The sequence below is a fragment of the Trematomus bernacchii genome, unplaced genomic scaffold (genome assembly GCF_902827165.1).
Source record: "Trematomus bernacchii unplaced genomic scaffold, fTreBer1.1, whole genome shotgun sequence".
NCBI classification, from domain to species: domain Eukaryota; kingdom Metazoa; phylum Chordata; class Actinopteri; order Perciformes; family Nototheniidae; genus Trematomus; species Trematomus bernacchii.
Window position 1 is genome coordinate 23,020,423 of NW_022987720.1, and position 13,611 is coordinate 23,034,033.

At 42.8% G+C, this 13,611-nt stretch overlaps 1 protein-coding gene across 1 annotated transcript in view; it reads right to left on the reverse strand.

Moving 5' to 3' along the window:
• Positions 1–3,535: 3,535 nt before the first annotated feature.
• Positions 3,536–13,611, reverse strand: part of cacna1ia (calcium voltage-gated channel subunit alpha1 Ia) — a 76,519-nt gene continuing 66,443 nt past the window's right edge. The window contains exons 33-36 of the mRNA XM_034142249.1: positions 10,904–11,041; positions 8,590–8,794; positions 7,875–8,110; positions 3,536–7,551 (exon numbers count right to left, since the gene is read on the reverse strand). Coding sequence (XP_033998140.1) covers positions 6,823–7,551; positions 7,875–8,110; positions 8,590–8,794; positions 10,904–11,041 — 1,308 coding nt within the window. The 3' untranslated portion in view covers positions 3,536–6,822. The remainder of the gene's footprint in view (positions 7,552–7,874; positions 8,111–8,589; positions 8,795–10,903; positions 11,042–13,611) is intronic.

A 13,611-nucleotide genomic window follows, 5' to 3' on the forward strand; every position in this document is an offset into this window, starting at 1 on the left:
AGAAGACTTAAGCTTGTTCCCTTTTTTTTGTTGAGCAGGTGAAATAGGTCAGAAACACTTGTTTGTTCTTCATGCTCTCAGTCAGCCTTACTTTCAGCAGTGAATGTAATTTTCCTTTGAAAATTCAGCAGAGCCTTTTGCCAGCCTTCAACATTGTTTTCATGTTAAGGGAAATTGCTGAGTTCTAAATTCTGACAAGGCAGAGATAAGACAAGTCTGTCTGTTAGAAAAACAAAGCTTCCTTCGAATAAATCTTTCAAAAGCAGAAACCAGTCGCTCAATATTGTAACTGTATTATTTTTCACTATTATCCTACAAAACAGTGGGCCAGGTGTTGAGAAAACCAGTCAATCATCCCTTTGCGATGAAAGCGTAGCGAGGGTGAAACTAGCCGTGTCAGCGCTGCTCCAAATCTCATGGTTTCAGCTGTCACAGCCGCCGTACTCTGCTAATGGCTTTATGCTGCAGAGGTAACAGGAAGAGAGAGAGAGAGAGAGAGAGAGAGAGAGAGAGGGGGGTGGGGGGGGAGCTTCAGCCATTAGCACTGATCCTTTAGGCCAGCACACTCCCTTGCAAAGATCATGCACAATGAAACATGATGCGGTTGTCAGTAGTTTGTGTCTGGAAGAAAACAAGTGTGCTTATTTGGTTGTATGTTCATGTCTACATTATGTGAATCCATGTTTCTGTGTGAGTGAAAACAAAAACTGCTATTCAAATGTTGTGTTAGTCTTTTGAAACTACAGAGCTGCCCAATTGAATTAGCGCAGATGGGAATAAGTGCAGATACTGTAACTGCTTTATTTATTCTGTAAAGTTTAATAAAAGTGGCATTTAGGTTGCGGTAGAGGAATGAGTGACATTCACTCACAACAAAGAAACATGGAGGGACGTGCAGAGCGCTTTAAAAAGGGCAGGTACTTTTAGTAAAAGAGACATTATGCAGGGCTCTTCACAAAGACATGAAGCAGCCAGCCTGAAATATGTGGGCAGTTAAAGCCCAGATTAAGTGGCTTTTGTCACATTCCAATTCCACTATTTTATCATCTACACTGATCTTTATTATTGCATCTCTGAGGTTCTCCCACCCGAAAATTATTTTAAACATGTAGCGCGGTGAACTATTATATGATGACTAACTTTGACAACATTGTCTGTTTTATTGTGTGTTTGCAATAGTTTTTTGCACATAGAAAAGAAAAAGCACTAAAATCAATGAAAACAAAAAAGGTGTGTCGTACTTGTCAAGTGAGAAAATGCAATTCTCCAGTGATTTTGGGTCAATAGGAGACATGAAATTAAGGTATTCAAAAGATTCAATAGATTTAAATAAAAAACTGCTGATGTATCAAAACAATACTCCTTAAAAAATAAAATAGGAATTACAACCCAGGAAAAGGGAAGTGTCCTATTTTTCCAGTCTGTTATGGATTGGAAGTCACTGTTTTACATGATATGGAAGCTAGTTGAAAAACAAAAAAACGTTAAAATATTCTTTTAATATCGGTTATGTGTCATTCAAACAGTAATTTATTAATGGTCCCTTAGTGAAACCCTGTGGTTGAGCCAACAAAGGGCACGTCACGGATGACCTTTCACCTGATGAGGGTCATCTTATGATGTTAAATAACTGTCCACAGGTGAATGTATTTATAGCTAATATGTCATCTTGACAAGGCAGGCAACCAAAAACGAAAAAAAAGATCATTTAGGACATCAAGGGGCAAAGGGACAGGATCTCAATGCCATCTGGGGATTGACAGCCGTTTCCTCTGAATCTTATACAGAGAGCTAATTTAGGTGCCACCTTATTCATCCTTTTGTTGTGCCACCTTCACAACCATGCCTTTATCTGACTCTCCCCCAGGAGCCGTGATACAATCGGTGGGCCTGGACAACTCCCTGAGCATTTAGCCCTGACAGCTGACAGGAGCTGGCTTCTATACACGGCCTTGATGAATGTAAGGAGAGACTCAGGTGTGACTGCAGGTTTTTCTGACTGTTGTGTTTAAATGAGCAGGAGTAAAAACAATCTGTTACTTCAAGAGCAGTGGGCAAAAATGATTCTTTCAATAATAATACCATACACCTGCATTAGTCAATTAAACACATTTCACTTCCCTTTTCCACCCTACAACGTGAAGCAACATTTCTCTGTAATCATTCCAGGTTGAATACCAAGAAAACCTGTGAGCACATTATGTCAAACATTACTAGCTTTATATCACTGTTTTATGGTCTACGTTCCTTGCCTTAAAACATCACTCAGGTCACCTCCAAACACATCAAAGACACTGCCAACTCATTAGGTGACAGAGCACTAAAAACAACTCCTAATTTACTCACTTTTTTTTTTTAACAAAAAGCTTCACACTTCCCAAAGGAAATAGCAAAAAAGCATTAAAACAAGTTGGATGTTGTCAGAAGCTGCCAGTTACTGCCTCTTGAGCCCAGAGACAAACACATTAATGAGACATCTCTATGAACCTTGTTTATCAGAGTTATGTTTGACAAAACTTCTGGGTAGGATTTACTTTGACAGCAAAGTATTTCTCTTGATTTTCCAGCTATAAGTTTGACCTAATATCTTGAGTGGAGTTTGTTCCTTATTTGAAAAGACGCCTGCATTAACCTACTTTAATTATAGGCATCTATGCCTCAGAACAATCACATTGATCCATGCATTTGTTCCCCATTTTAACATTTAAAAATGTGAGCTTTAAAAAGCAAGGGGATATTTAAGGTTGTCATGCAGTTCAGGTGAGGTTATTATCTTGTAGCCAAGGGGGCTTATTGTCTCATGGCACTTTGTGTGTTGCCTTGGGAGCAAATCAGCACAGAAGCCCCAAGAGGCTTCTTCATAACTGACCTTTTACAGTATGTTGCAGGTTGTCAGTTGTTGTCTTCAGGTGATGGACAGCAAATCAGGGACAATTCCCAAAACATTTCAGATGTGACTTCTTAGACCTTGCAAAAATAAACTGCAATGAAGTATCCATTCACAAATACTTGTTTGTGCTTGCATACACACCCACAACTCACAGTGTTAGAGACACAGGAACACTTACCGCTCACCACACACCCTCCCTGCAGTGACATTTGAAGGACAGGGGGCCTGCAGGGAGTGCTGGTTTTGAGAGGTTAGATGAGGTGGAGGGCTGGTTGGTTGTGGGTGTGAGGTAAACAACACCTCGGAGTTCAGCGTGCATGTATAATGTGCTCTCTCGCACCGGCGGCTCTGCTGGGCGAGGCTGCTGATGACAAGCTGTCTGGAGAAGTCTCCTGCTCCGGCAGCATCTCTACATCAGTCTCTCACACTGTCTGTTGTCCAGCTGTCAACTCGGTAAACTTCCTGCTTTTGTGTCCCTGTCTTTCCTTTCCCTGCCTCATACAGTCATGACTCTCTTTTGATCAGATACGTATTAACACAACACGTTTAATGATATAGAATCAGCTGTTTCTGACTTTTTTTTACTCCCATTTGATATTTTGTTGTGGATTTATAGCAGCAGTCAAAAAACACCGGGGCATTCCCTTTAACTTTGTACAATTTTATGAAATGCATACTAATGATATAATCAGGGTCACTGGCAGCAATGCACACATGCAGATCAAAATACAAAGATATGTACAAATGTGAATTGTACACTCTCAAGGTGTGTTCAGACTGAAGGCGGAGCAAATGTCAGAGGCGGCGTGATTGCATACAAATTCAATGGACAAGGTAGTTTACTCAAGGCAGCGTGAACTGAAGCAAAATCACGTCCACACAGGTTGAAAATGCTGCAGAAAGTGTGTGCTTAAACCCGAGCTATTGTACTCCACTTTATGAACATACAGAGACAAAGAGAGTCCGGAGGAAATAACAGAAACAGCTTGAGATCAAGTTTCCACATCAGTCCGATTCAGAGCACACACCTACTGTACAAAGGCACACTCTGCTCACACACACTGTTAGGTCGTTTCAGCTAACATCTGGACTCTGGGTGCATTGGCTGTTAGGCGTGGATAAACACTCCAGCAGTCAAATTTGTGCGAATAAAGCGAGTTGAACATTTTCTCCGATTTCAGTCTGAGCACACCTTTACAGCTATCTTTAAAAATGTACCAGTGGTTTTTACCCCCCGACCTGAGTTCAATAACCTCAATTGTTCATGTCGTCCAATTGCAGCCCATCTCACTACTGATTGGTCTTCGAGAGGGCAGAGGTGCTATCTGATTGGTTGTTGTTTCAGACAAGTAGATGCAAAAACAGACAGTAATGAATACTGTTGTGTTCTGAGGAGATAAAAATCACATTGACATCATTTACTCAGGGCATACACATAGAACATTTATTGCTGCGTAATCAGGCTTTAACCTTTGATGCCATATTCATTGACATAAGGATTTGTTAGGATATATATTTGAAGCTAAAACAGCCCTTGGTTGCTTCGCGTTTTTCCCTCATCAAAACTTTAATCTCAGGGATTCTCACTGACAAACGGGAGACTTCAGGAAAAGGCAACTCTTCACCTGAAGTCATAAACACACGCACGCACGCACACACACACACACAGGCATACACTCACACAACTGTCTTTACTGTCACCCATTAATACCTAACACCATGTGATAAAACATAGTCATCAAAGTGATTTTGCATGGTACAAAAGGTCAATCCCTCAGATTTTCTCACATCACCTAATTCTTTTTTGAGAAATTTAAAAAAGTAAGGTAATGATCAAAACACTGGGGATACAACAGTCTACCTCTAAATATCAGGCTAAAATATGAGCATGTCCTTTTGGGATGGAGCGAGAAGCAAAATAAGCTTGCATTAAAAGATGCAATGTTTTGTTCATTATTACAGTGTCAGTTTTTGATAACAGACACATGGTGTGTGTAAGGGTTGCTACAACATACTGTATGTGTGAGGAGATGGGGAAGAGAAGATGAGTGCATCAGGGTCATTTCAAGAAAAAGCATACTGTATTGCAATCCCAGAACCATGCTTAAAGAACACTAATGTGTCCATAATTGATATGTTGTGGAGTAACTCTCAAATTAAAGCTTTCATAGAGATGGTTCCCGCTATTCAAGGTTTCTTTTTTTTTCTTTTTTTAGCATAGGAGGCTAAAAGCAAACAAAGTTCCCTGTGTGCAGCAAGGAATGTCTGTGAGCTAGAACGATCCTCATGTGCTGAGTGAATATGGCTGTTCGCATCTCTGGTTGTCCCCTGTGACTCCAACGTCTGAAAAAAAAAAAGAATCCATGAGGAACCAGTGTCCCCAAAGAGAAATGTGCTGGAGGGAACAATCTCTTCAGCGCACAAAGTTCATTTGACATTTTTTGCTTCGTTGTTTTATACACCGTCCACACTTTAAAAAATGTTATAAAACTGGAAGCCACTGGCAGACAAAAAGTCCTAGACAACAAGTTAAAGAGATCGTATGGGTTAAATGAAATAGGGATTAAGTAACGGCAACACTTGCACGTGCCTATTCTCTTTTTCTACAAAAATAGTGGAATAGAAATCACATGGTTATCACCCAACACTGACATCTTGATACACTTCTGTATATAGGTAAAAATCTTGGTTAAATGCAATTCCTTTATGCAGTCCACGTCCCTCGCAACTCTTGTGGGTCTGTCCATTCGTCTCAAATCCTTAAGCATGGTGAGAGGAAGTGAAAAAGGAGTGTGCTTCAAGACTCACTTTATTGTCAAACTGTGAACCATTTTGGTCCACAAAAGGCTGCCCCATGCACACGTTATTGTTTCTTCTGATGGGGTTTGTAAAGCTCCATCCAACCTGGCTCTCATTCAGACTCATTTCTTCATGTTTGAGTGAGTGTGATATGTTGGAGATAGAGAGAAAAAAAATAAGCAATTTCACGAATAGCTCCATGCACGGTCATACATCCGCAATCTGTCCATTTATTTTCATTATCCGCTGCCACTCAAGTTAACAGAGGCACAAAGCTTTGATCAGTCGATGCCCATCTCCTGTTTCAAAAATACAGAGGTATGGTGAAGTGTTGAGAATAATCGAATTCATGCCTTGGATACCTGAGGCAGTGCTCTCACTCACGCTATGAGCACTCACTCTTGAACTCTCCTCTACCTTGCATTTTGACTCTGAACTCAGCAGAAGGTCCTGTGCCAGAGAGAGTAGGACCTGTTGTTTCCGTCTGCCAGAACAGATGGACATTAGATCCGCTTTTTGCATTCCCAGCCAAACAAATGATCTGCCTTCTCCTTTGCCAGCCTTCCTTCCGCCTTCAAATATTCTGCCACTTCCGAGCCTCCTCCCACTTACTTGCTGCACTGCCTCTGAAACATAAACAATCCCAAACAGTCTGTGTTGGCATGGAGAGATATTTTCAGTTTGGGTACTTCTATTTTTGCATTTTCGACCTCCCAAGCTGACACCAGGAAAAGAAAATTACAGTAGAGCAACAACAAGACTCTCTGGTGTCTTTGAGTTAAAGCTCTTTTGTCTCTGCTTTTACTGACTCCCTGATACAAATGGGTCTCCTGGTCTTCCAATGTGAGCAGAACCTTCCATGTCCACCCCTTCAAGTTAAGCCCTTGGGCCTTTACTTCGCCAGGCCCCCTTCCTCGCCTAACCAAGACCAGTACTCTAGGTAGCACAAAATAGGACTTATACAAATGTATAGAAAGGGGTTGAGGGGGCAAGATGAGGGTTTGGTTTTGGAATACGGGACATCGTGTGTCGTCGAGCCTCTCTCTCACTGATGGAAGCAGAGAGAGTGAGAGGGACAGCTATGGGTTTAGATCCAAGGAATGGAGAGACAAAGAGAGAGTGAACAGTAGGTTTCATCTGTTTTCCCGACAAGGCCCTACTGTTGTTTGGCTTGAGCTCTTCACTTTGAACCCTTGCTGACCATCTACTATTTCCCCTCTTCCTTCTCCTCTTGTATCCACCAATACTCCCGTCCAAGGGTTGGCCAAAAAGCCTTGGGGGTCCATAAGCTCCAGTCCCAGAATCTCCCTGCGGCTCTCCCTGCCCCGGGACGACAGCAGCATCCCCCCTTGGTCCAGGCTGCCTGTGCTGTTGCACTTCTTCACTGCTACCCCCGGGTACACCAGGGAGCTGGGGGACAGCAGGGATGTGAGAGACAAGCTGCTCAGCGTCTCTGACAAATGTTCACTGTTGCCCGCTTGGCTGGAGCCACAGCCCCCAATGGACGACCCAATACCTATGCCCAGGTCCTCGTCTGAAGGGTCGATGGAGTCGTCCCGGGTGTAGCCCGGGCTGGTGCTCCCTCGGCCACTGCTCTGGCTCCGCTGGTGGCCCTTGGTGGCCAGGAGGGTGAGGGCCGACGAGGGGCTGGGCCGCTGTCTCAGGGTCCGGACCGGGGAGGAGATGGCGGTGCTGTCTTCAGGCAGCGGGAGAGGGCACACGAGTGGTAAGGGAGCTGTCGGCAAAGACAACTCCAAGTTCTGTGGTGGGGAGATGCTGAAGCTCAGGCCCTCTTCTAGGGTGGTCTGGAGGCTGCCCTCAGAGCTGCCTGTAGCAAGGGACGAGTCACTGTGGGACGGGTACTGAGGACAAGAGGTAGAGCGTAGACAAAAGAAAGTGAAGCACAAATGTTAAATATGTTATATTTTAACACAACACACAATAGTAGAAATAAACTGAATGTAAAACCAGTTTTCATCATGCTATTGGATCAAGGATCGTCTGTTGTCAGTGACCACACAGGTAATTTCTCCTCCAGCGAAACACAACAATTCATCATTTTATTTTTGCTTCACCATTAACAGCAAGCAAATTACTCAAGACTCTACTTCGTTAAAACCTCACAACTATCTTCATCCACTTTTAGTGTGTTATTTGATTGTGTATGCCACTCCTCTCGTCTTACCTGTGTGCAGAGCATCTTGCTGTGGGCCCCTGGGGAGCGGAGTGAGGCCCAGGAGGCAGGGGAGGTCAGCCTGAGGCCCCTGGTCAGCCGTAGGCTCCTGCTGCGGGGGGGTGCTGGGATGGCTGCTACTGCGGGGTGGAAGAACTCTGCGGGCAGATGAAAGAGAGGAGACACGCCACTCGCTCCACCTCCACCTTCTCCGTTTCTTTCCTGGTTGCTGCTTCTGGAAATGCCACCTGGGGGGGGGGGGGGGGGAAACACTCTTTCCATTTTTATCGTGGTGTCAGTTTATGTTAATCGTGTCCCTTGTCCGTTTGAAAGCTACAGCATAAGAGTATTCGTCCCATATATCAGTCTAATCACATACCCAAGTGCTTCCTTCTGAAAGGGGTTTTCCTGATTTTAGATATTTGTTGAGGTTTTAATGAGAAGTGGGTATCTATTATTTGTGATTCTATTTGGTATACAACCTTGTGTCAGCTCCACCACCTCCTAAAAAACCTTGCTAAAAATATGTCTTCCAAATGTCACTCACCACCGAAATTGGAACATAAACCAAGCAAGACATTTAATAGAAATTGATGTTATTTGCTGGTACAAAAGCATATTTAAATCCATTTATCATTAATAGATTCCTTTGAAAATCAGCTTGGTAGTAGAGTAAAAATACTGAAATATTTTTAATGTATATTTATTAATATCTGGTTTTACTCACCAGGGCTACAGTGAGGAGTGCATGTGTGTGGTCGATGTGTTTGCATCTCCATCTCCTGTATTGCAGTCTCCACATCGATCCCAGCGATGAGGGGCCTGCACGGCTGGCCCAGGCTCTGCACCACCGTCTGGGTGGGGGGGCCTCCTGCATGACTCCCCCCCCCTCCAGCCTCATCAGAGCTGCGGGAGTCACTGCTGCACCTTCCCTGGAAGAAAACAGATGAGCTGACATTAAAGAAAGTACTTTCCAATTCATCTACAGGAGAGGTTAATCAAGTAGGTGTGGACCTTTACTCAATTTATTAAAAAAAACACATTGGAGATGTAGGGGAAAACACATAGACATGCTTGGGCTTATAGTCATTAGCATAGCTTGTATTAGCCTTTAGCTCTTTTTCCTTCTGCAAAAGGACAAGTCAAGTTAAGGATTAGCATTATGTTTGTGATAATTGCTCAAAGAAGCCTGATAGAAAATGTGGAACAGAAGAAAGAAGACCCTTTGGCATCTTGCCGATATCAAACATGGCCTCTTATTCACATCACCCCTCTGGTGTTTCCTGTAAGTGCTAGGGAAGCGTTGAGGACTGATTATGAGCTGAAAGAGCCTGTAATTGACATGTTAATTTTAAATATCGTGACAATAAATGTTTGTATATCAATGTGCCTGTGTGTGATGGCTGCAACAGCTGGAAGTGGAAGCAGGAGGTAGATTAGGGCAGTTCAGATTTGTAAGCTTACCTCGTACGTTTTAATTACCATCATGAAGGGACTGCAGAATCATTTGTGCGTGTTCGTGCACAGGAGTGTGTGTGAGGGTACTCTTTTGTGCTCCCACTAGTGTATTGTATCTCGGAGTTGTTCAGTTATAGCCACTGAACAGCCCCCTTTCAAGTAGACAGCCACCCAAACACACCTCAAACAACCTTTGCACACACAATATTTTTTACCAAACAATGTTTGACATATAAAATCCCTAACCTTAGATCCTGCCTCACCTTCTGCCTTTCCCTCTTATCTCTTTTCCTATCCCCCCTTCTCTAATGAGCATTGGTTCACAGCCATGCTTGGCGATTGCAGGCTTATCTGGCTATCCTCAACCAAGCAGCATTACCCCATTACAGACGGGGATATCTAGGAAGGACGGACGATAAGGAAAAGAGATACAGGGGCTAGAGGGAGGTGCAGAGAAGGTGTGCAATTACCAGAGGGGCAACGCTGGGAGAGTAGAAGCATGCACGATAAAGTGGAAATGGGGAGAGTGGGTGTAAAGAGATGGAGGCAAGAGAGCCACCCAGGACAGCCACTAGGGAGAGCCTCGTTTTATTCATGAGCCGAGACTGTGGATTCTTCAAAGACAAGATAGTAACCTCTGATACACAGAGAGAAAGAGATAAAGGGGCCTCTGGAACCAAAGGTTTGGACTGTAATTCACAGGAGCGCCTACAGCATAGCTATGCCAACAGTTTTATTATGGTCATTTGTTTTGTGCTTCCTTGATTAAATATAACAAATTATCGGATAGCAAATACTATTGTTTGTGTTCACCCTTTGGGAGCAATAGGACAAAGTACCAGTGTACTGTACATGTCAAGTAAAAACTAGTGGGCATACTATGTGAAATGAGGATGCATTGTTATGAGAGTGGTTACTGCAGCTTTTTCTTGTTCTAAAACTTTATTTATTTTTTTTAACACAAAAAGACCTTCTGAGAAGATCTGACAAGCAGGTATGCATCCTAACTAAATTAACCAGGTGCTGACATTAAAGTAGATGTTCAGTCCCTGGCTCTAGGTCACATAGTCACTAATCACTCTCTGCGAAGTATTACTGGAATGAACATCATTATAGCAGGATTTCTATCCAAGCAGCCTGAATAGCAACTACTGGGCAAGGCAATACAAACTAAATCTTTGCAACATGCACATTATTACCACTTAATAAAGATGGGATCTAACTTTGTAGCGTATTAAAAACAACATTTTAATTACCTTGCAATGTCTTTTTTTCATTCGTTAATGAGTCCTGGGGATATGCGTATATATAATTATTAGTACTCAGTATTTTTCAAGGCCTGAGGCACACATATGTTACAAAAGGCCCAAGGGCCATTTTAATCCGTCCCGCAATCGCCACAAAGCAAAATGATCAATAAAACACATTATTATGTTAATAATATCTCAAGGCGTATGAATACAATGTGTTTTTATGTTTCAACTAAAATGTCCGATGTGTTGCTCTCACTTGTGTTATCTAAGGCAGTTATGGCCGTCAGGAAAAATCCCCCCCCCCCCCCCCCCCACTCTGCTCACACCCACCTTGCACTCTTGCGGCAGCAGCTGATAGGAGGTGTGTTCGTCCAGGCTGAGGTCATCTGGCAGGGCGGGGGACGAGGACTTGTCTGACATTTGCTCTGACCTCAGGGATGCCTGCTCAATCTCTGCCATCCTGATCTGCTGCAAAAAGTGACCTCTGTTATTCATGTCTTAAGACGGGAAGGGATGGGAAATAGGAGCAGCAAACATTTGAGACTTCCTGGAATTAATAGCGCATTGTCTTATCAGTGCTAAATATAATGCATGAATTATTCTATTGTTCACAACAACCATGACTGACCTCAATATATGATATCTTTGTATACATAGATATTACAATTCTAAAGGGTCAGCAACACTGTTTTGAAGATGTCTCTCATTATTCATTTATGGTTTACATAGAGATATTCCTACAGGCCCATATGAGCTACACAGACAAAATAGGTAAAACCTCCGCCAAGTTTCCATATGCTTCACCAGATGTTGACAATTCAAAGTGGCCAAAATGCCGAGGCACCTGTTTGTAAAGAGAGCAAGGTGAGAGATTTAAAAAAAGAACAACATTGCTTTGTCATCATTCATTGAGCAACATTTGTGAAGAGAGAGAGAGGCTGAATGAGCGGCGAGAGGCAGATATCCAAGCAGTGCGTACACAGCAGGTGGGTGTGCATGTACATGTAATCGAGAGTGAAGAGATGTCTTTCTGGCCGTCAAGAGTGAAGTTGTAGCTGCACCAGACCCTCATAATTCTACCCCTACAGCCGACTGAGTATGTTTTCAAACACAGGTGTACATTGAAATGAGTTTGCTGTGTGTAATGGCCTTTCATAATCCTTGAAATACTCTCACACATGTACAGCAACCTTTACGGAAAAAACCCAAATAATTAGGAAGTGACAACAATTACTCGAACTGTTACTACTTTCTCTCTCTCTCTCAGTTCTTCAACATCATCTCCAGCTATTTGCTCAGCAGGTAGATCATTTGGCAAGTGGGTTTTAAAATCGTGCGAAATAAGCCTTCTGTGAGCTTTTTCCCTGTCTTTCCCCTTGCAGCGCTTTTTCAAAACATACTGCAAACAGTGAGCTGGAGTGGAATTCAGGGTTCTGGGGGTGCTATGATGAGCTCAAGCAGTGTTTTCTTTAAAGAGACGGAGCAATAAATAGCCAGAGAGAAGCATTAAGAAGGGTACTTAAAACGGGCCCAGTGAAATCCAATGGAGTGAGGCCTGTTAGCGATAAATTAACACGTACCCGTAGGTGAGAAAGAAAAGGAGGTTCATAGAGAACGACTCATGGCTGATATGCACCAGTAAATTACCATTGCCCAAAGGGGGGGGGGGGGAAAGAAAGAGATAGAGAAAGAGAGAGAGGTGGGATGAGACAAGGAAGCAAAGCAGAGGTAATGCAACTCATTAATTTAAAGGAGCACTTAGCACTTTTTCTGTTTTATTTCTGTACATCGGCCCTCTCCCTACTGTAGCCATTGTAAATGGCTTGAAAAAGGTCCATGGGAATCATTGGTTGGTACATTTATTTTGGAAGTTAATGGAAACTACTTCTCGTGTTCTTGACTGTGCCTCCGGGGACAATGAAAAAAGGCACGATGAATACAGGGGGAGTTGCTACACACAGTTGCTTCCAGGGTAACTGCAGAGATATTAAAGGCTTCACTGGGGGACTCAGGCAAGACCCGATTGAAAATGTCCATTGCAGCCTGAGAGTGAAAAAGGAAAAGCATTGGTTTTGTTTTCATCAATGCCACTGGGAGGCAATGATACTAGAAGATAGAGTGAGTTGGCAAAAAGAATAAGCTTGACTGATATCTCAGGGCCTGAGGGCCACATTGACTGACGCATGCTAGTGTGGACACGATAAGCATTTATGTTAAACAAATTACACCAGCAGTCAAATGATAATTTTCTACAACATGCAGGAGTAAAAACAAGCACAGCTCCAAATCGTCCTGTTTGCTGTCTATAACTTTCAGGTCGACCGAAAGACCACTCTGCTGACCACTTGAAAATAGCTGATTTAAATGATTTGGTAATATGTATTCCAATGTTTGTATCATAGTTGCTTTTAAGTCATATACATGTATGTTACACAATACACAACATCTACACGGCAAAACAAACTCCAGTATATTCTGCAAATCATTTCTTCTCATTTCTTCAACCTGCCAATACGACCCAGTTCTCTCATTATGGGATATCTTTTGCCTGACAAATGCAGGCTCTGCTGATGTCAATAAATATGTTTTAGCCCTGTGCCTGTTCAGGTAGTTTTCTGAACTTTAAAACAGCTTCCTAAAATCTGATGCCGCCTTCCATGACGGCACTCAGAGAAATGATGGTGTTTACTGCTAATGTATGATAGCTACTGAACAAATGGAAACAGCCTTCAGTAATCCATTGAACTGTTCGCTGAAGGCTAAGATCAGTCAGTCAGTCTCTCTTAATTAGGCAGCTACTTTATGAATATTCCCCCTGACGCACACTTTGCACCCAGGTGTCCTGCTGTGTCTGCCTGTCCGCTTAATCTCAAAAACATTGTACATAACACAGAAGTGAAAGAACATCTGTCTTAAAAAATGACACACACCCACACAGGATCTATCTCCCACACATAAATGAACAGCATGCACGTTTGATGGTTAAGTTCATGGGAAATGATAGGATAACAGTACACGATCAGATACAGCAAATCAGA